At 41.9% G+C, this 22996-nt stretch overlaps 1 protein-coding gene across 3 annotated transcripts in view; it reads left to right on the top strand.

Moving 5' to 3' along the window:
- GART (phosphoribosylglycinamide formyltransferase, phosphoribosylglycinamide synthetase, phosphoribosylaminoimidazole synthetase) overlaps positions 1–15812 on the top strand; it is a 28968-nt gene extending 13156 nt beyond the window's left edge. For all 3 annotated transcript variants that reach the window (XM_058732483.1, XM_058732480.1, XM_058732481.1), the window contains exons 8-22: positions 222–309; positions 532–617; positions 810–978; positions 3034–3265; positions 4941–5035; positions 5792–5901; positions 6264–6462; positions 8480–8731; positions 8981–9133; positions 9982–10188; positions 11236–11373; positions 13317–13447; positions 13716–13857; positions 14844–14959; positions 15057–15812. In XM_058732483.1, the coding sequence (XP_058588466.1) occupies positions 222–309; positions 532–617; positions 810–978; positions 3034–3265; positions 4941–5035; positions 5792–5901; positions 6264–6462; positions 8480–8731; positions 8981–9133; positions 9982–10188; positions 11236–11373; positions 13317–13447; positions 13716–13857; positions 14844–14959; positions 15057–15248 (2310 nt within the window). In that variant the 3' untranslated portion in view covers positions 15249–15812. The remainder of the gene's footprint in view (positions 1–221; positions 310–531; positions 618–809; positions 979–3033; positions 3266–4940; positions 5036–5791; positions 5902–6263; positions 6463–8479; positions 8732–8980; positions 9134–9981; positions 10189–11235; positions 11374–13316; positions 13448–13715; positions 13858–14843; positions 14960–15056) is intronic.
- The last annotated feature ends 7184 nt before the right edge of the window (positions 15813–22996 follow it).

Raw genomic sequence — 22996 nt, 5'->3', positions numbered from 1 at the left:
AGCCTGTCAGCACAGAGCCCACTTTGGATCCTCTGTCCTCCTCTCTCTGCCCATCCCCCACTTGCATTCTCCCCAAAATAAATATTTAAAAATAAGTAAATAAAGTAGTCAGCTTATCTGAAGTAGTAAAAAATGATAGTTTTCATCGTCCCATATAGTACTGCTTATAAGACTTTTTTTTAATACCCAGTTATATTTAAATATTCCTATATGATCCCCAGGTTTCGAAGGATTTGCTGCTGAAAATAAAAAATACAGTTCTTCAGAGGACAGTGGATGGCATGCAGCAGAAGGGTATGCCATACACAGGTGAGCACACTGATGTCACTGTGGGCATTATTCATGGAGCGACTTTACACCTTGACAAAACTTCCCCACTTCCTTTTTTCACCACCTTTTAATTGAGCCCTGTTGTAAAGTTTGCCATGGTTAGCGCAAAACTTCGAGTGTTAGAAACATACTTAATTTTCAGTCACGATACAATGTTTTCATGATAGTTTTTTGGGTTTTTTTTTTCCTTTTTCATTGAAGGTGTCCTCTATGCTGGTATAATGCTGACCAAGGATGGCCCAAAAGTTCTGGAGTTTAATTGCCGTTTCGGTGATCCAGAGTGCCAAGTGAGTAATAATTAAAGACAGTATATAAAGTGGTACTTTGTTGACATGTGTTTCTTAATCTCAGGATTTTATCAGCCTGGAAATAATTACCTTTAAGAAATATGTGCATGTTCTGCTGGTATCTCAGTGAGTAAAATGTCTAGAGAGAACTAAAGTTTCTCTCAGTTGCCATGTTGCTTTATGTTTTCCCAGGTGATCCTCCCGCTGCTTAAAAGTGATCTTTATGAAGTGATTCAGTCTACCTTTGATGGCCTGCTCCACACATCTCTGCCTGTCTGGCTGGAAAACCACACCGCCCTAACTGTCGTGATGGCAAGTAAGGGCTACCCAGGAGATTACACCAAGGGTGTGGAGATAACAGGTAAATACCCGGGAACCAAAGGTGGGATTAGAGTGCAACAAGTAACCTGTGTTACAGCAGGCCTTCCTCCCGTGCTCTGCTCTGTGCCTTTTACGGGCCATCAGATGGCCTTTTATAAGGCCATCAGAAACCTTGAAGGGATTTTTAACCATGTTGGATGTGGGTTTCAAATATCCAGAATTACTGTATTTAAAGAATTGCCATCAGTTTCTCTTCCTCACAAGAAGACCTAAGTAGGCCTAGCCAGGTTTCTAGAATATCACTTGCTGTTTCTTTCTTTTCCACCCTCCAAGAGCCAGGAAGATAAAGGGAATTTATGAGAGTCAGAGGAACATTGGTAGAAGCTACATCAGTGAGACACATCCCAGAGGCATCACAACTAGACCCCAGCCCCTCTTCCCATTTGCAGCATACCCCATAGTCACTGGGATGTCAGAATTAAAAGTTTCAAAACAATAGCCTTCTCTTCTGTTTCCCTTTATAGGAAATGAGGTATCTCTTGTTAAATGATACTAAATAAAACAGTGTCTTAAAATGCCACGTAAGTTCTAGTGCCATAAGCCCCCAGGCAGACCTCCATGATCCCTGGCAGGCTGTAGTTTGGCCTCCTGAGAGTGCATCGGTTCAAACACCCCATTTCCTGCCTTGCCCAGACAAGTCCACTGCCCTGTGAGTCCCACACGTGGCAGCTGAGCAGGTAGGAATTGATTGCCTTTTAAAATGAACAAAGAGAAGGGATAGACTCAAGATCACTTACATTGGTGAAATTTCCCAAGACTGAGGTGACAAGTGTAATAGTCATTTCTGACACAGCAATATTAGGTATTCCCAACACCAGTAGGTATTTGGAACTGAATGCCCTTGTGTTATAACATTTAGGGAAGACTTCTAACAAGTTACCAACCGCAATGCTAAGAGAAGTAATGACCAAAAAGGACAAACTGAATATATAAGAGTGTGTGAGGTTTTTTTTGTTCTTTTTTGTTTCTAATTAAGAGGTTATCTTTGTATAAGCTGCCCATGTTGGTCACTTGAGAATACAGAAAATATGGTCAGATAATATACTAGGTGTAAAATTATATATGAGAGTTTAAAAGAAAATTAAGCTAGGGATTTTAGACAGGGCCTGAAGCCAAATGTAAATTTGTCTTAAAATTTTACAGTTGTATTAGGGAAAAGATTAAGAATATGTTTTGCATTACAGTTATTCCTTTGGTTATTTAAAGAAGAAAGCAACTTAGATGGCTATGATAAAAAAGAAATTCCAAAAGTAAAAGATGTAATCAAATGAAGATTTTATTCATTGATGTTTACAGGGTTTTTGTTGTTGTTGTTGTTGTTGTTTTTCCTTTTTCCATCTTTTAAGTTTTAGTTTTTAATGTCCTATCAGGAGAAAATAACTGTACAGCTCACCCTTGAAGAACATGGGTTTGAACTGCATGAGTCTACTTACACGTGGATTTTTTTTTTTTTACAACACAATATACCATAAATGCATTTTCTCTCCCTTATGACTTTCTTGATAACATTTCCTTTTCTCTAACTTACCTTATTATAAGAATGTAGCATACAGTATGCGTAACATACAAAATACACATTAATCGACTGTTGATGTTATTGGTAAGGCTTCTGTTGGACAGTAGACTATTAGTAGAGTTTTTGAGGAGTCAGAAGTTATACATGGATTTTGGACTGTCAAGGGAAGTCAGCACCCCTAACCCTGACATTGTTTAAGGTTCACCTCTATGTTTAGGTCCTAAGCTTTTCAGGACTTGGGTTCTTTTTTTTTTCTTTTTTCCCTCCCCTATTAGAAGTTCTCACATGAGGCTTATGATAACACATGTTTCTGATAATACACCTGTCACCCAATAGCAGAACGGGCTGTTCTTAAGAGAGAGGGTCTATTTGTTGTCCTGGTGCTTTATTCCTTCCTGATGGGATTACTGTGAAGATTCATTTAAGTGAAATAAAAGTCTTATTTAAAAACCTTATGAAAACTAAAAACTACTTCAGACGCATGGATTGCCGTTATTATGTAAATATGCTCTCTTACAGGCTTTCCTGAGGCTCAAGCTTTAGGACTGGAGGTGTTCCACGCAGGCACTGCCCTGAAAGATGGCAAAGTGGTGACTAGTGGGGGTAGAGTCCTTTCGGTAACAGCCATCCAGGAAAATCTCATTTCAGCCCTTGAAGAAGCCAAGAAAGGACTAGCTGCTATAAAATTTGAGGGAGCCATTTACAGGAAGGACATTGGCTCTCGTGCCATAGCTTATCTCCAACAGCCCAGGTAAATTTCCTACCAAGGTGATAAAACAGCTTCAGAACTAGCACAGCTTCAGAACTGGTGTATGTAGGAATTTCTATTAACCCTGTGCTAAGTCATTCTATAATTTCTCTCTGTGGGACTGATCTGATTTTTATTTGCATTTAGTTGGAGTCAAAACTAGTTAAAACAATATTCAGATGAAATGGAAAAAGCTTCATAGTACCTTTTTGTGTTTGAAAAGTTTAAGGACTTTTTCACGTTGTATATTTTAAATACATATAATCATTTGTCAGGTGCTCATAAATAAAAATGGGGATAAGAGGTTTTTATTCCTTGAGTTATCATATATTTAAACATTACTATTGTATGTTTATCTTAGTTCCTGGTTTTGTTCAAGAATTCAAGATGAAAATATTGGCCATGTAATTTTGCAACTTAATTTGATTATACTTTAAATTTTGGCGGTCTCATTTTTTACTGTGTTTATACTTATTACTGAAATATGTTTTTGGACCCCCTTATATGTTGGTACATACAGCTATTTTTTTGTAAGATCAATAAACTATTAATTGCAAATGTGGGTGTTTCAATTTATTAAATATCGTAATTACAACTCATTGAGTTCATCTGTGAGAAATAAATAGGTTTTAGGACAAAATGAGAAATTTTTAGTAACTTAATTAAACTTAATACTATTAACTTCTAGACAAACGTTTAAAGTTTAAATACTGGAAGTTTTTTAGGATTAAGAACATTAAAATACCATGCTAAAAGTTTTATTTTTCATTTTAAAATAAATAGATTCTCCATTGAAATGACCTATTTCAAGGGACTGTGGTCTTAATACTAGTCTGAGTTTATTAAAGATGAAGAAAATGAGAGGACATAATGCCAGCTGCTACCTGAGAAAAGGTTTTTTTAAACCAGTAGAACTTGTTTTCCTATTTGAGCATGACTCTGGACTGCTAATTTCATTGGAGTTAATGGCCAAAGCCATCAACTCTGTTTGTACCCTGACACCGTGTTTCTAACAAAATTTCACATACTTATTCATGTATCACTACATTCTGGTAGATCAAAGTACTCATTTTTGTAAGGCAAGGCTACTGAATTCCCAGTGCTGTTCATGAACTTCATCTCTAGATGCACTGGTTCAATGTGTTGGCCTTATTTAGAAGGGAATGGTGCACTGAGTATCATTATCTGGTTTTGCTTTCCTCTTGTGTGTTTCTATCTGGTTTCTTACTGTCTTTGGCTGTAAGGAAACTTACACAATTCTCTATTGCAGTAAGAGTCCAGTTTCATTATTCAGGGATTTCTTTGTAGAGTGCATATAATCCTCATCTTCACTTTCTTTACTCCATTTTAGAATTCCTTTCCTTCCCATACCAAAATTGAACAGAGATGTTGTGGCAAAATATTAGTATATGTAGCTGCCTGTGAGGAATACTTGTAGAAGAAATAAGAGAAGTAGTTCTCAATAGTGATGATACAACTGAATCAACTGAGGAAGTTATTTAAACACATTTCGATTTCCAGGGCCTGCCCTAGACACGTTAAAATCTGTGGATGGGGCCTACCGTGTTCAGAGAGCTAAAAACCACTAGGGATATCTTCTGTTTTAAATAATACTTTAAAATTAAAATAACTTTCCCTGGCATTTAGGTGAAGTGCTTTGTTTTGTTTAATTCTTTAGGGGCCTGACTTACAAGGAATCTGGGGTAGACATTGCAGCTGGAAATATGCTGGTCAAGAAAATTAAACCTTTAGCAAAAGCTACCTCCAGACCAGGTAAGTCAGAGCCTATACTTTGCTAGTTCATTCATTAACTTTGAGAGACATTGAGAATTGATCTGTAATTTACTGAGGAAAATGTTCCAAATTAATGCCAGGTTCCTGTAAGTCTTGTCCTATGTAAGCCATACCCAGTTTTCTGCTTTCCTGTCTATAATACTAAGAAAAGCATTTCTTGAGGCGCTTGGGTGTCTCAGTTAGTTAAGCATCCAACTCTTGGTTTTGGCTCAGGTCATGATCTCACAGTTCCTGAGATTGACCCCTGAGTTGGGCTCTGTGCTGACAGCCCCTCCCCCACTTGTACTCTCTCTCAAATATTTTATTTATTTATTTTTATTATTATGTTTTTTAAGAGTGCACAAGCAGGGGAGGGGCAGAGAGAGGGGGACAGAGGATCCATTGCGGGCTCCGCACCAATAGAGAACCTGATGCAGGACTCGAACTCATGATCTGTGAGACCATGACCTGAGCCGAAGTCTGACACTTAACCAACTGAGCCACCCAGGTGCCCCAAAATAAATAAATAAACATTTAAAAGAAAGAAAAGCATTTCTTATCCGTGATGTTAAACTTAGATATGTCTGCTCCTTTAATATTTAATTACTTTCTTGATCAATTCTTTGAGCATGTGGTGCTCTCCCCCGTTCTCAGGAAAAGCAGCTCTTGTTTTAGCCATGCTTAGGAAGAAGTTGTTTGTACATCCATGTTTAATCTGTTGAAATGCAGCAAGTATTTAATTTTTTTCCCCATTAGGCTGTGATGTTGATCTTGGAGGTTTTGCTGGTCTTTTTGATTTGAAAGCAGCTGGTTTCAAAGATCCTCTTCTGGCCTGTGGAACAGATGGTGTGGGGACTAAACTGAAGGTAATCAGACACCTATGTGGTTAAAGGCCTTTTGGGAAAGTTAAGAGAGAATTTACTATAAATCAAATACATATTTTTCCTCTCTTGATATGCACTAGAGAGAACTATACCAAATAACCATAAAATGTGGCTAAAATATCTGTATATTTCTGAGAGCACAATGTTGTTGAGGCTCTATCTGGATGGAAAGCTTATTTGAAGGGATTAAATGGGATACTTTTGGATCAAGTAGCTCATCAGAATTTAGTATTTTGTCTTTGGGTGCTCGGAGCAGCAATATTTATTAGCCTCCACTGATAAACTGACAAGATATTATTTGGAGCTTATTCACTTATGTGGACATTTCTATTGTGCTTCTTTAGATTGCCCAGCAGTGTAATAGACATGATACCATTGGCCAAGATTTGGTTGCAATGTGTGTAAATGACATTCTGGCCCAAGGGGCAGAGCCCCTCTTCTTCCTTGATTACTTTTCCTGTGGAAAACTTGACCTCGATACAACTGAAGCTGTTGTTGCTGGAATTGCCAGAGCCTGTGGGAAAGCTGGATGTGCTCTCCTTGGTATGACCGAGCATCCATTAATCTCCTGTCCTTTTTCTTACTGTATTTTACCCCGTGTATAAACGCGATTGGTACCAATATAGATAAGAAGAAAAACTGTAGATTACAAAATGAAGCAAATAAAATATATATAACATTACCAGAAGAAAACTTAGATCCTGGTGCCCTCAAGCTTCTCCTCAAAGGTTTGTCCCCAAGACTCCTACTCCTAGACTGTGAGCCAGGCCTTGCCTTTCTCCCTGATCTTTAGCATCTCCACCCCCATCTTTCTCAATGGCCTCATGGACAGACAGAGTTAGCAGTTTCCTGCTTACTGGCCTGCAGCAGAAGGAGATGATTCCTGGCATCCTAAATCTTAATGTTTCCGGACTGAAGTGACACTAGGAATAAAATGTACCTAACACAGGAATACTACTTAAATATATATGAGAATTTGAAGCAAAATGCATGTGTAGTCCGAGTGGTGAAACTACCTTCTTTATATTACCATTTCTGTGGAAAATATGTCCCAACAGCCAAAATTGCCTTTTCAACCGTCTTTTAGTGTTGTTTTTGGTTTTTTTTAATTTTATATTTGAGAGAGGGAGCAGGGGAGGAACAGAGAGAGAGGGAGACAGAGAATCTGCAGCAGGCTCCAGGCTCTGAGCTGTCAGCACAGAGCTGGACGCAGGGCTCGAACTCACAAGCAGTGAGATCATGACCTGAGCCGAAGTCGGATGCTTAACCAACTGAGCCACCCAGGCACCCCTTCAACGATTGCTTAGAACAGTTTAGGGGCACCTAGTGGCTCAGTAAGTTAAGCATCTGATTGTTGATTTCGGCCCAGGTCATTATCTCACGGTTCATGGGATGGAGCCCTGCATTGAGCTCTGTGCTAACAGCATGGAGTGTGCTTGGGATTTATTCATATTTTCTCTCTCTCTCTCTCTCCGTCTCTCTCTCTCTCCGTCTCTCTCTCTCTCCGTCTCTCTCTCTCTCTCTCTGTCTCTCTCTCTCTCCGTCTCTCTCTCTCTCTCTCCGTCTCTCTCTCTCTCTCCCTCTCTCCCTCCCCCCCTCCCCCCATCCCCTTCTCCTTCTCCCTCTCCTTCCCTCCTTCCCCCCTTCCCCCACTCTTGCTCAAGTACGCACTCTCCAAGTAAATAAATAAACATTAAAAAATGCATAAAAAAGAAAAAAAAAGAACCATTTATAACTTGGAGTCTGCCTGCCTAGACCCTGTCTTTACGTATGATCACAAAAGTGAACTGTACTTTCTAGGCCAGGGCATTTGGATTTAGGCCTGAGTACGTCACTTCTCTAAGCTAATACTAACTATCATCTAGAATGTAGAGTGATTATAAAGATCGAATACCGGTGAAAGCATTTCTAAACTTGCCATAGGAATGACATCATATTCAACCAAGCATTCATCCTTTGAATGTCATGCTGTTGGGAAGCTACACTTCTCCCTCATGGGAATTCGGCTGTTTGCCTTAAAATTGTACTTTGTTGAAAATTGTTAGGCAGCTAATAGAATACATACTTTTTTTTTGAACATTTGTGAAATATAGCCACATGTTTAATTGTTCATATTAAGAGCAGGGGGCACCTGGCTGGCTCACTTGTAAAAGCACATGATTCTTGATTTCGGGTCATGAGTTCAGGCCCCATGTTGGGCGTAGAGATTACTTAAATAAACTTAAAAGAGGGGCACCTGGGTGGCTCAGTCGTTTGAGTCCAGCTCTTGATTTCGACTCAGGTCATGATCCTAGGGTCGTAAGATCGAGCCCTGCATCAGGCTATATGCTGAGTGCTGAGCCTGGAGCCTGCTTGGGATACTCTCCCTCCCTCTCTCTCCCCCTCCCTCTCTCTGTCTCTCCCCTCCTCCCTCTCTCTGTCTCTCTCTGCCCCTCTCCCTGGCTCTCATGTTTGTGCACACTCTTGCTCTCTCAAAAAAAAAAAAAGCTGGTGTCACTACTTCCTAGACAGGTTTATAAATACTATGTGATTTCTTTGTTCTTGGTGTATCTTCCTCCAGGAGGTGAAACTGCAGAAATGCCTGACATGTATCCTCCTGGAGAGTATGACCTGGCCGGTTTTGCCGTCGGTGCCATGGAGCGGGATCAGAAACTCCCTCACCTGGAAAGAATCACCGAAGGGGATGTTGTTATTGGAATAGCTTCATCTGGTCTTCACAGCAATGGATTTAGCCTTGTGAGGAAAATTGTAGCAAAATCTTCCCTCCAGTACTCCTCTCCAGCACCTGATGGCTGTGGTGACCAGACCTTAGGTAAAAGCACTCAGGTTTCAACTCTCCTGTTTGGAAATGTCTGAGCAACCACTTAATGGGTTAGTCTTTCCTTAGTAAATTAGAATGGAATAAATTACCTTGTCCTGTGAGTTTACTGTTGGGACCTTATTGTAAAACCTGGTGTGTCTGTGCAGGGTCAAATTATTCTGTATTTCAGAATTGTTTTTTATATATGATTTGGTTTTACATTCATAGGCTAAGTTTTTATCTTCTCTCTCCAATACACAGGGGACTTACTTCTGACTCCAACGAGAATCTACAGCCATTCGCTATTACCTGTCCTACGTTCAGGACATGTCAAGGCCTTTGCCCATATTACTGGTGGAGGATTGCTAGAAAACATCCCCAGAGTCCTTCCTGAGAAATTTGGAGTGGATTTAGGTAAGATTGGTACAAGGAACTTTTTGTTCAGAAAACCATTTGGAGGAAAACTCCATTATGCAAGAAAATTAAATTCTTAACTGTTAGGGTTTCTCAGAAAAAATAGGGCTGACCTTTCTACTTCTGTTTGCTTTATTAACCATGTTTATAAGGCATAAAATCCTTGCATGTAATTGACATATAGATGAAATGCTACGGGGGGGTGGGGAGGGGGGGTGGATCAAGCCCTACATTAGGCTCTGAGCTGATAGTGTGGAGCCTGCTTGGGATTCTGTCTCTCCGTGCCTCACCTGCTCATGGACAAACATGTGCTGTCTCCCTCTCTCTCTATATATATATCTCTCTCTCCCTCTCTCAAATAAAAAAAAAAGAATAAAAATAAACTTTTATTAGAGATTTTTCTTGTATTATAGCAGACCTAAGTCTAAATTTTAAAGTAAATACAGCAGGACAGGGTTTTGATTTTAACTTTTTATATAGCGTAACTTCTTTTAAATAGTGTACACATTCCTCTAAATCTGTAACATAAGCCGCCTAGTTTTGCATCATACTTAGGGTGCATTTTGGTCATTGCTAAGACCCAACTAAACATTCACAAACCTTTACTGGGATTTACTGTATTTACTGGAATACAATTAATCCATTAGGGGATTCCTAAAAACATAGTTAATGCAGCACAAAACCAATATTCCATTAATTGTGAATATTGGCCAAGTGTGTCAGCAAAAATGCTGTGGATATCTGAGGTACAGATGGATCCCCCCAAAAATTCACAGCTTTGTATATATGCATACGTTATACGTTGTGTGAGATAATAGGTTCATGAAACATATCTTGCCTGTTTTCAGATGCCCAGACCTGGAGGATCCCCAGGATCTTCTCGTGGTTACAGCAAGAAGGACACCTCTCTGAGGAAGAGATGGCCAGAACATTTAACTGTGGGGTTGGGGCTGTCCTCGTGGTGTCAAAGGATAGGACAGAGCAGATTCTGAGGGATATCAAGCAGCACAGCGAAGAAGCCTGGGTGATTGGCAAGGTGGTTGCGTGTCCTGAAGGTAAATCGCTCCTTCTTTAGCTGCTCTTAGGTATGTAACCTGAAATGCCACTGCCCTGCCTCGAGCTCCTGCCCACATTTTATTACAGCCATTGTACGGCACCCGTGTTCACACAGCTGCGACAGGACAGAAGCCAGTAACACCACACACCTCTTCCCTCCTGCCCTAGGGTGCTGACACCTTGTGTGGTGGTCACATATGCACAACTGTAGCCCAGAAGACAACCCTTAACCAGTGGAGTGAAGAAATCCCCACTTTAGGGACAGAAGAAGGGAGCAGTTCTGAGGCAGAGTCTTCACGGTGCCTTTGCGGTCCCAGGGGAAGTCAAGCCCCAGTTGCCCCCAGTGGCGACCAGTTTAGTAACACACTCTTACGCTGGCTTTCCAGATCATTCTTCCCAGATCTTCACTCTGGTTTCCTGGGGTCATCTTCTAAGTCCTGTGCCCACATGCGAGACCTTGCCTCAGGCTGTGCTTTGTGACTCAGCTCAGCTCGCCAGTGAAGCGGGCGCCCTGACAAGTGCCGTGTATACACAGGACTCTGTCAGACGTACTAGAAATTGACAGAGTGGCAGAAAAGCCACTCAGATGAGCTGACAGAGACGCCAGTACTTGCTGGTGATGTCGTATCTGCCTTTCATCCCTTTATTGTGTAGGTTCCTTTTCAGGCCAGTTCTCCAAATACCGGAAAGATCTCTTGAGCCCACATCCTTGAGCTCACATTGCATTAGGAAAGAGGCCCTCTCTTCCTCAACGTCCTGTATCAAATCTTTGAATGGCCTTGCTTGGGTTACATGCCTACCCTGAGGTCAGGAGGCAGTGACACGCCATAGCTTTTAGTTGGAAGTAGGTAATCAATACATGTTCTCTTTCAGGAAGTTTTTATGAGTGAGTAACTTTAAGTAATACAAGCCTATTCTTCATTTTAGTCCATGCATATCTTATTTGCAGAATAAAGTATTTTCAGTTTTCATAAAATACTTTTCTTTCCATTACTGTTAATTCACTGTTGTTCTATTCTTATTTACTGGGTGTGTTTGAAATGAAGGTTCTCCTCGTGTGAAAGTCAAGCATCTGATTGAAACCATGCAAGCAAATGGATCAGTATTGGAGAATGGCACTCTGAAAAATCATTTCTCTGTCCAACCAAAAAAGGCAAGAGTGGCTGTCTTAATATCTGGAACAGGTGAGATGTGCCCTCCTTCCTTCCTCCTGCCCGCCCCCCCCCCCCCCAAAAAAAAAAACCTCCTTCAGATCGTGAGGACACTCTCAGTAGAATGGGGCAGGGAGTCATTAAGGGCTATTATTTTTCTGTATCCTCAGTCTTTACACTTTTCTCAGGCATTTGAGACACCTAAAGGAAGAGTAGAGGGTATCACGAAGATGACTGAAGAAAAAGGAACTGGAAAAGATAGAAAATACAACTTCTTTTGTACCGTAGCTCTGTAGTTGAAAAGTTACAACAGCTGAGATTTGTTTGCTTGTTTTTTATGATTTTTATTATTTATTTTCTAATTTACATCCAAGTTAGCACATAGTACAGTAATGATTTCAGGAGTAGATTCCAGTGACCTGTCTCATGTGTATAATGCCCAGTGCTCACCCCAGCAAGTGTCTTCCTTAATGCCCCTTGCTCATTTAGCCCATCTCCCCACCCACAACCCCTCCAGCCAACTTCTGAGGGTTTTTTTTTTAATTTTTTTAATTTACTAGTAATAAGGTGAAATTTATGTTTGTTGTAGACAGAGGGGTGAAGTAATAAGAGCACTGTATTCTCTCAGATGGATATATAGCATGTTTATTTTCCCCACTTTAATAAGCAGCATTGCTATGAGCATTTTTATAAATATGCATTTTTAAGTGCATATCTGATTATTTCTTTAGGATACGTTCCCGGAAATGTAATTGCTTTCCAAGTCCATTTTAAGGTTTCAGTATACTTTAGGCCCAAGTTGATGGTAACGCAAAGAAACTGTTGTAAAGGCCATACTGGTTTCTTCTTAAGAGGCTTCATTTTTCTGGGTGCCTGGCTGGCTCCATTGGTAGAGCAATGCAGCTCTTGATCTCTGGGTTATAAATTCAAGCCCCACACTGGATCTAGAGATTGCTTAAAAAAGTAAGATCTTTGGGGCGCCTAAGTGGCTCAGTTGGTTAAGCATCCAGCTTTGGCTCAGGTCATGATCTCACAGTTCCTGAGTTCGAGCCCTGTGTTAGGCTCTCCACTGGCAGCGCCGAACCTGCTCTGGATTCTTTGTCTCCTCTCTTTGTCCCTCACTCACTCGTGCATTCTCCCTCTCAAAAATAAACTTTTTATTTTTTTTTAATCTTTTAACGTTTGTTTTATTTTTCACAGAGAGAGAGATACAGAGCCTGAGCAGGGGAGGGCCAGAGAGGGAGGGAGACACAGAATCCGAAGCAGGCTCCAGGCTCCGAGCTCTTAGCACGGAGCCTGATGCGGGGCTCGAACCACAGACTGCGAGATCATGACCTGAGCCGAAGTTGGACGCTCAACCCACTGAGCCACCCAGGCACCCCAAAAATAAACATTTTAAAAAAATAAAATCTTAAAAAAAAGAGGATTTTTTTCTTGCTTAATTAAGCAGCTTATTCCTCATCAGTTTTTATTTATTTTATTTATTATTTTTTTTTAACGTTTATTTATTTTTGAGACAGAGAGAGACAGAGCATGAACGGGGGAGGGTCAGAGAGAGGGAGACACAGAATCCGAAACAGGCTCCAGGCTCCGAGCTGTCAGCACAGAACCCGACGCGGGGCTCGAACTCACGGACCACGAGATCATGACCTGAGCCGAAGTTGGCCGCTTAACCGACTGAGCCACCCAGGCGCCCCAACCTCATCAGTTTTTAAAATGTTATACTATTTTTATTACTCTGCTAGATCATAAGGTGTTATTTTGCAGGAGCAATTACATATCCTAAAACCAAGAGTGCCTGTGCTTCCATAAGCTATTATTGATCTATTATCCCAAAAGAAAGGGAATTTTAAAACCTCATGTATTTTGCCAGTCTTTTCTGAGACATTTATTTGGAAATCTTGACCATTGATTATTCAGAACGGTGCAGAACCTCTTTTAAGAAATGTCAGCTTACTTGTGTTTTTCTTTTTCAGGATCAAACCTCCAAGCCCTCATAGACAATACTAGGGAGCCAAGTAGCTGTGCACACATCGTTGTTGTTATCTCCAACAAAGCTGCAGTGGCTGGCTTAGATAAAGCAGAAAGAGCCGGAATTCCCACCAGAGTGAGTTACTTTGAAAAGTATCTTTCCTGTAGACTGTATTTCAACTCATAACCCGCCCCCACAAGACTTCCGTCTGTAGGACAGCTTGTTCTTTGGCTTTCTGGATCACGGTGTGTGCCTTTCAACACCGTCCTCCCCATTCCTTAATTCTTTCCATCAGGCACGTCTTCATCAGAAAGAAGTGAAGTATGGTCCACGTAAAGGTTGAGTTTTAAATTATTTTTGGTAATTCATTTAAAAAGATTTTGCTTATCTTTTTCTATTACAGGTAATCAATCATAAATTATATAAAAGTCGTGTAGAATTTGACACTGCAATTGACCAAGTCCTTGAAGAGTTCTCCACAGACATAGTCTGTCTTGCAGGATTCATGAGAATTTTATCTGGCCCCTTTGTCAGAAAATGGAATGGTAAGCAAAAATTATCTGACACCACATTGAGAAATCAAATGAAAACAAACTACAGGGTGGCTAGCTTCCCAAACAATCCCAATTGTGAAATATTTACTGGGCCGTTTTAACACAGGTCATAATTTAATTTCCTTTGCTTCTGCTCAAAGAATGAATGACCCAATGACTTTTTATTTTCCTGCTCTTTTTATCAGTTTTCTTTGGCCTGCTGTAACTATCACTTTTTCTAATACAGCTTAGGTTACTCACATTACTAACATTTCATCTTCTAAATAAATACTCAGAAGAGACATTTTTACTTGCTGAGAAGCAAAGGAAAGTGATTCCCTATATCCCAAAATGAAGAGTCCATTCTTAGGGAGTATAGACCACTGCCAGACATGGCAGGGAAGGCAGTTTCTGGAAAACACACTTTATGTCATTGCTTTTTCCGCTAACATTTTGACTACGTCCAAGTGTCCTTTTTTGTGCCTACATTCGGGCAATAAATGTATTCTCTCTCCAAAGAGTTTTTCTTAAGTGAATGTGGTTAGACAGAATACAAAATTGGCAGTGCCTCTGGTGACATAATGCTCACAGAACTAACCTAGCATCTGGCTGGCGGACGTGCCACTTCGTGGTTAGAAGTCAAGCACGCAGATGCTGTGCAGGAATCTCCTGTGTGTCAGCGACAAGCCGAATCTTCCTCGAGCTCTACGATCCGGACTTGACCCATCCCATCCGACTTTCAGTCACTGCAGGCACCTATTCAGAGTCCCTGGGTGGATCTTCAGTTGTGCAAGAGGCAAGAACTTGCTGCCCCCGGGACCTCTTGGATGAGAAGCTAGATTTCCCTTTCCTTCATTTCTGTCTTTCACAAAGAAACACCCATCCCAGAGAAATCCTGTTCCTGCTGACCCCTCATTCTAGACAGGAAAACATGTATTCCTTTGGTAATATACATAGGATCTTTAAGTTCTGACCACTGTGGTTTCATTAATTTCCAGGGAAAATGCTCAACATCCATCCATCCTTGCTGCCGTCTTTTAAGGGTTCAAATGCACATGAGCAAGTCCTAGAAGCCGGGGTCACAGTCACTGGGTGTACTGTGCACTTTGTAGCTGTGAGTATGTCTCCTTCTACCAAAACATCATTACTGTCTGTATGTAAACTGTACCGGCTAGAAAGTAATGTTCAAAACTTTTGCTTCCCTTCCCCAGGAAGATGTAGATGCTGGACAGATTATCTTACAAGAAGCTGTTCCAGTGAAGAGGGGCGACACCGTTACAACTCTGTCTGAAAGAGTGAAATTAGCAGAGCACAAACTATTTCCCGCAGCCCTCCAGCTCGTAGCCAGTGGAACTGTACAGCTTGGAGAAAATGGCAAGATTCGTTGGGTCACAGAGCAGTGAAGTCTCCCCCGTTCGGGGCTAGAGCCAGTTCTGAAAGAAGTCTGGCTATCTGCATTATCATGGACTCAGCCCAGAAGAACAACTGCTAAAAAAGAATTCCTCACCCGCGCCTCTGGCCTTTTTTTTTTTTTTTAAATGAACAGAGATTCGTTGAAAACAAGCCTGGTGCAGCATGTCTGGGGCATACGTGTGTCACCTCCAGCGGTCTTTTAGGGTTTACCTGTTCCGGACCTTCTTGATCATAATTAAGCTGGTCATTCAGAATCCCTTTTACTTTCAGCCAAACAAGATACCAAAACTTTTAGTCTCTCTTCTTTTTCTGACGAATACCACCTCCATTTTTTGTAGTTATATGTTCTCTAGTTTTTGAAGAGTTAACCAACAAGGCTATTGAGTTAATATCTCTTCCCCATATCGTATATCTGTACTGGTTTGAATTGAGACTGATCTACTCCAATTACCCTGATCATAATGTAGTGTCATAAAATGTGTGTGTAACTCCCACTTCTGAGGGATGGTGTACTTTGTGCTTTGAAATATCATTAAACATCCTAGTTATTGACAGTTTCTGTAATACCCAGATTTTAGCTTCACAATTATGGGTTACAAACATCCATACTTCTGTAAATACTAGAAAGTTAGAGTTTTGTTGGCGTCTTGATTCAAAACATAGGACTTAGACATGTTACTCTGTCTCTCTGTTTCCCCATCTACTGAAGTAGGCACGTGCCTGTCATATGGTGGTTTTGATAATTAATACGTGTGCAATGCCGAAAACACTTGGCCCAGAGTAGGCACTCCATGGTCAGCATTCATTTTATACTTCTCCCAGTTATAGAAGCCGTCGTAAGTTACTGTTCTTTCAGCAAATACATCTCGAGCACAAAATTGAGAATGGGGACGTAGAATTTTGGAACTGTAGGTACTGTTTGGGAGCAGTGAGGGCAGATGGAAGGCACTCCACCCGGACTAGTAAAGAGTATAAAGGCACTGCATGTGTTCCCACTCCGGCCATTCATTTTCCATCTGGCTATGCAGTTCTAGAGCTGGGAAATCTGAGCTGACCTAATAGGCACATGCACACGACACCAAGCTTGGGACCACATTTCTCCCATAGCAGAATGAATAAGGACTGGCCACCCAGCCCAGAGGTAGCCAGCCATCCTTGGACTACTGAGCAGCTTTCAAGGTGATGTGGCCTAAGCTCTGCCTGCCCAGAGTGCACCTTACAGGAAGGATACCTGGAGGCCGTGTTCAAATCTTCCCTCGGAGTTTAAACTCAACTTCTAACGGCTAAAGAGTCCTTTTATACGGATGTAAATCCTAGCTTACGAAAAGAAAAAGAAAGAGTAGGGGGTTAAGAGGAGTGGCACCTTCACCAACAGATGCTAATCACTGCCTCTGGTGCAAGTAGGTTTCCCCAGGCCCAGGCAGCCAGCCAATGATGTCACCCTTACTGACTGCAGTCAGCAACGGCCATCAAACTGGAGGTTCAGCCTCCTCACTTCACACAGGTCCCTTTGCTGTAAAAACGATGCATTTATTTTGGAGAGGTCACTCAACATTATTAAGTACCTATGACATATATGCCCAACATTGTCCTATGGAGTTTAGAGAAAGTTGAAAGATATAGAAGAAAATGTTATTGGTGGATAAAATCACAAACAGTAATAAAAGTAGTACCATGCTGATAGCACCAGCATGTAATCTAGAAAAACCAACGTAGGGGCACCTGGGTGGCTCAGTCCATTGAGCAGCTGACGCTTGGTTTCGTCTCAGGTCATGATCTCACAGTTCATGGGATCGAGCCCCACATTGGGTTCTGCGCTGACAGCAAGGAGCCCGCTTCAGATCCTCAGTCTCCCTCTCTGCCCCTTCCCAGCTTGTGCTTGCTCACTCTCAAAAATAAATGCTAAAAAAAAAAAAAAATTTTAAGGAAAAATCAATGTAAGCTTATGACTTTAGAAATAAAATTTTTTAGCCCTTACTCTGATACTAATTTCAACTGAAAGGAACGTGAATTCCATGTAAGGTTATTGATTTCCTATTTTGGCAGAAGAAGAATCAAATTGTGTCTGGTTGCCAGAAAACAGAAAGTATTTGAAAATAAGGATTCTGAAAGAACAAGGGAGCCCGCTTAAAGGGTGTCCTATGGTCTTATTTGGGATAAGCTGAATATTATTTGGACATGATGAGTACATAAGTAGCCATTAGTTTATAATGGTAGAGAAAAGGTCATTTAAGTTATGAAAAGTTCAGTGCAAAAGTGAAAACAGGTCATTTTATTGTAATAAATATGGACGTTTGTATTATGGATGCCTCTTTCTATTTGTATACAGAGGAATAAAACATCAGCCCTCGGTCACACCTTGTGTTCAGGTAGCAAGATTAGGGGGATGGGCGGTGCCCAACTGTGAATCCATAATAGTCAAAGGATTTAAGTGTGCACTCCAAAACAAGTGAGCCAAAGGGTGTTACAATTTCTGAGACAAATTTCATGGTCTCTTCTCTAATTTTTTACTTTTTAACAACTATACAAACTTCTTAAGTAACTCAAGTACAACAGTATTTAATCACAACAAAGTTTAGTAACTGGTACAGCTGGTAGTTCTTTTTTTTTTTTTTTTTTTTAATCACAGTTCCTTTGCCTATTCTCGCTCCTGCTCAGGGGATAGAACCACAGCCAAAATCTTGCCCCATGCCCCAGGAGGATTTTTGTCAAGGACACTGCTGCCATGGTCCCACCAGGTTCCCCCGGGCCCCACTTCCAGTGGGCACTCCCATCTGCTGTGCCCCCTACAACCAAAATGCACTCTGCCTGCCTGTGCCTCGGGGTCACTCATCCAGGCTTAAAGTCCCAGGCAGGATCATCCAACCGGCCACAGTTAGGTGGCCCACCCTGCTCTCACAGCCAGGGGCCACGGAGAACTGGAATATGGCCTTGGGCTGTCAGAAAGTGTGAAACTGCCTCCCTCTCCCACGGTGGAGGTCGCCCTGCACAGGGCAAAGGGATTCCCAAGCACAGCAGCCCCCATGGGACAAGGGTCCAGCTCCTCAGTTCACGTGACAGGTGTGGCTGCAGGTATTTCCGGAAGATGAATAAAATCCCAGTTATTTTTAAGTTCATGTTACTGTTAACGCCAATGGTTCCCCTTGGCTTATCTCCCTGAGCTGCTTTTTACCAATGATCTCTGTAATACATAAATTTTGCCTCCTCCGCTACGGTTTAAGAGATAGTCTCTGATAGCCATTCTTTCACAAGCCACGTCAGCCTTTTATTTACAACACAAGGCCATTTTCCTTTATCCGGAACCAACTGTTAATATTTTTAAATTCATAAGTAGGAACAATCAGAATGTCCATCAGCTAGTGAGTCAATAAAGAAAATGTGGTCTACCCATACAATGGGGTGTTACCGTCATTAAAGGAAACAAGATACATACTACAACATGGATGAACCTTGAAATATGCTAAGTGAGGGCATCTGGGTGGCTGAGTCAGTTAAGCATCTGACCAGCTCAGGTCATGATCTCACGCTTCGTGGGTTGGAGCCCCGCGTCGGGCTCTGGGCTGACAGCTCGGAGCCTGGAGCCTGCTTCGGATTCTGTGTCTCCCTCTCTCTCTGCTCCTTCCCCGCTTGCACTCTGTCTCTCTCTCTCAAAAATAAATAAACATTAACAAATTTTTTTAAAGCATGCTAAATGAAAGAATCCAGTCACATAAGACTACATTTATAATTCTATTGACATGGAATGTCCAGAACAGGCAAATCCATACAGACACAGAAGAGATTAGTAGCTGCCCATGGCTGTGGGGATAGATGTATTTTAAGGGTGATGTCTAAAGGGTGCAAGGTTTCTGTTAGGTAATGAGAATGTTCTAGAATTGATTGTGGAGATGGTTGCATGACCCCATGGGCATATTTTAAGCCACTGAAATGTACAGTTTAAATGGGTGAATTGTGTGGCATATGAATTATATCCCCATAAAACAGTTTCTCAAAACAAAGATACAACTTATTAATTCAGTTTTGGAAATACATCAAGATTACATTTAATCTGATGTTATAAAATACATCACACATTTAAAATACTTCCCATTCAAAATATGAAGTCACTTCAATGAAATCAGATAAGACATCCATGCTTTGTGACAGCTATCGTATTAAAGACTGTCTATCTGAACCACAATCCTAATCCTCAATCCCCCATCTGTTAACCTGGTAATTCTTGGGAGTATACTTACTACAAATGCTAACTCCTGAGCCCCACCTGTATTCTGAGCATTGCAATAAAGGCATGAAGATTTCAATATTCCCAACCAATTTCATTTTTTTAAAAAGGTTCAGGAACTGGGCACCTGGGTGGCTCCGTCAGTTAAGCGTCCAACTTCGGCTCAGGTCATGATCTCCTGGTTTGTGAGCTGAAGCCCCGCATCGGGCTGTCTGCTTTCAGCAAAGAGCTCCACTTTGGATCGTCTGTCTCCCTGTCTCTCTGCTCCTTCCCCCACCTCTCTCTGTCTCTCTCAAAACTAAACATTTAAAAAAATAAATTAAAAAAAAAGTTTCATGAATTGAAGTATTTGTGGACACTCAGAGTCTAACTGTATTTTATTTTCTTTAAGTTTATTTATTTTGAGAGAGAGCGAGTGAGCGCACATGCGCGATAGCAAGGGAGGGGCAGAGAGAGAGGGAGGGAGAGAATCCCAAGCGGGCTCCGTGCTGTCAGCCCAGAGCTGACCCAGGGTTTGATCCCACTAACTGTGAGATCATGACCTTAGCCAAAATCAGAGTCAGATGCTTAACCGACTAAGCCACCCAGGCACCCCCAGACTGCATTTAAATTTGTTCTGTACTACTAAACTCCAAACATTTACAGGAAAAATTAGTTTTGTTATAGTAATATCACTCAATCCCTTGACTGCTTCAGTTAGATGCAAAAACAAAACAAGATCACTAAAATCATTTTACTTTTTAATTTTTTTTACTGTTTATTTTTTTTTTTGAAGGAGAGAGAGAGAGACAGACAGCGCGAGTCGGGGAGGGGCAGAGAGAGAGACACAGAATCTGAAGCAAGCTTCGGGCTCCAGGCCCTGAGCTGTCAGCACAGAGCCTGACGCAGGGCTCTAACTCACGAACCGTGAGATTGTGACCTGAGCCAAAGTCATTTAATCCACTGAGCCACCCTGGCGCCCCTCCAAAAATTATTTTAAATTAAATATTCAGGTGACAAAGCTATTAAGTCCTCCTTCACTTTTGTTGAAAGCCAAGTATTGAAAACCTTCCAGTTTTATAAAGGATTTATTTTGCTTTCTTAACATCCACAGCAAATCAGCCTTTTCTTCATTTTTTTTTTTTAATGTTTATTTTTGAGAGAGACAGAGACAGAGCATGAGTGGAGGAGAGGCAGAGAGAGAGAGAGGGAGACACAGAATTCAGAGCAGGATCCAGGCTCCAATCTGTCAGCACAGAGCCCGAACGGGGGCTTGAACCCACAAAGCCATGAGACTGTGACCTGAGCGGAAGTCGGATGCTTAACCAACTGAGCCGCCCAGGCACCCCGGCCTTTTCCTTTTTTTCCCTCAAATCAGCCTTTTCAAGTGTGCCTTTGGTGCCCTGAGGGTGTTTACAGCACCCTAGTAAGATTCAGGACACTGGCAAGGTGTGCCTTTCTTTTACAAAATGAGGGACTATCCTTCAGAGGCTGGTGGGACTTCACACCTTAGTCATCAGCTTAGAGACCAAGCTTAGGCCTGCAACTGAGTGTGTAGACAATTTAGGGAATCAAAACACAGAACTCACAGAGCTCCGCAGCCCTAGCACCCTTAGCAATCAAGCGAGAGGTCCGCAAAGGAGCCTGAAAATGAACAAACAGTGCAGTTGGGGGCCCAGGAGAGAGGGACACCTCCAGCCTAGGAGAAGGGTGTCTCCAGGAGCAGGCATCGAGCTTCTGGCTCTTTTCTCTTAGAGGCCAAGTAGAGAGGAAATAGCTACCACCACCCCATCACGCACCTTTCGGCAAGCCAGAGAGCCCAGCACCTTAAATCTGTTCCCTGGCACAGGAGGCTCTGGGGGCCCAAGTGTGCCCCGCCAAAATGCCAACATCCAAGGTGGGATGACAGCCCCGGGTGGAGGAGGTTAAGGAAGAGGTCGCAGCGGCCCAAAGCTCAATCTGCAGGACACGGGCATCCAGCAACAGGGAACTGAGGGCACTTAAGCCTCTACTTGCTTTTAGAGTTTTCCATCTGGGAGGAAACAGTTTGGAGAACACAAATTCCTGGAGTCCACTGAACCAACGTGTGAGGATCCTACAGGCCCGTATGTTAGTCAGCTTAGGCTGCTGTAACAAAATGCCACAGACTGCGGCTTTTCTCTCTTGAGGTTCCTGAGGCTGGAAGTTCAAGATCAGGGTTTCTGAGGCCGCCTTCTCACTGTGTCCTCACATAGTCTTTCCTTCGCACACATGCATTCCCGGTGTCCCTTTGCGTATCCAGATTTCCTCCTCTCACAAGGACAACAATCAGATTGCATTAGAGGGCACCCCCCAATGGCCCTATTTTAACTTAAAATCTAATAATGACTTAACAGAGTTCTGGCGCTACTGACTACATTTTGAAACAAATTCCTCCTGAAACTAAGATTGTTATCTTATTTTATTTTTTTACTTTATTTATTTTGAGAGACACAGAGACAGCATGAGCAGGGGAGGGGCAGAGAGAGAGAGGGAAAGAGAGAAAATCCCCAGCAGGCTCCCTGCTGCCAGCAGAGTCCATACTCGGGGCTCAAACCCACGAAACCGCGAGATCATGACCTAAGCCGAAACCGAGAGTTGGACACTTAACTGACTGAGCCACCCAGGTGCCCCTGAGATTGTTATTTTAGAAAGCTATACGCCAAGCCAACATGCAAATACTCCAGCACTTTCTTTCCCTTTTGTAGCACGTAATCATGTTTGCCCTCTGGATAGGGAGGGCTACAGAAAAAGTTCTGCACTAACTGTGCAGATTGAATCTGCAGATTTCGACCATCTGCAGATTTAGACTGGCAGAAAAATCTGCCACAAACCATGTGGCCTTGGGCATGTCACCGTTTTCTCTTTCAGAAGGCTAAGATTAGATTTCCATGGTCTCTTTTATTCCAACATCCTGCTCTTCCTTGTCTGAACCGTAATAGATCTAGGGAGAAATAAGGAGAAAGGAGAGAAAGAATAGTCCACAGCAGGGCTCCTGAAATAGCACTAGTGACATTCTGGGCCAGAGAATTCTTTGCCAGATAATCCTTGTCTTGTGAAATGTTGAGTAGCATCCGTGGCCTCCAACCACTAGGTGCCAGGAACAATTCCCAGTTGCGACAATCAAAAATGCCTCCACCTTTTTATATTTTCACTGGGGTTTCTGTTTCTCCACATCTTCACCATCACTTGTTATTTTCTGTTTTGTTTTGTCTGGTAGCAGCCACCCTCGTGGATGTGTTATGCTGTCTCACTGTGGTTTTGATTTGCATTTCCCTAACGATCAGTGGTGTTGAGCTTCCCTGCATACAAGTGACCTGTTGGCCACTTGTACACCTTCTTTGGAGAAATGTCTATTCGAGTCATTTGCCTGTTTTTTTTAAATCCGCTGATCTCTTAAAACTATTTCTATAGGTTTATATAGTTGGAATCATAGAATATGTAACCTTTTCAGATTGGCTTTTGTCACTTAACAATGTGCTGAAATTTCAGGTTCTTCCACGTCTTTCCACGACCTGA

This window comes from Neofelis nebulosa, chromosome 5 (assembly GCF_028018385.1).
Source record: "Neofelis nebulosa isolate mNeoNeb1 chromosome 5, mNeoNeb1.pri, whole genome shotgun sequence".
Classification (NCBI taxonomy): Eukaryota; Metazoa; Chordata; class Mammalia; order Carnivora; family Felidae; genus Neofelis; species Neofelis nebulosa.
The sequence above is the reverse complement of the archived record's forward strand: the minus strand, read 5'-3'. Positions and strand labels throughout refer to the sequence as shown.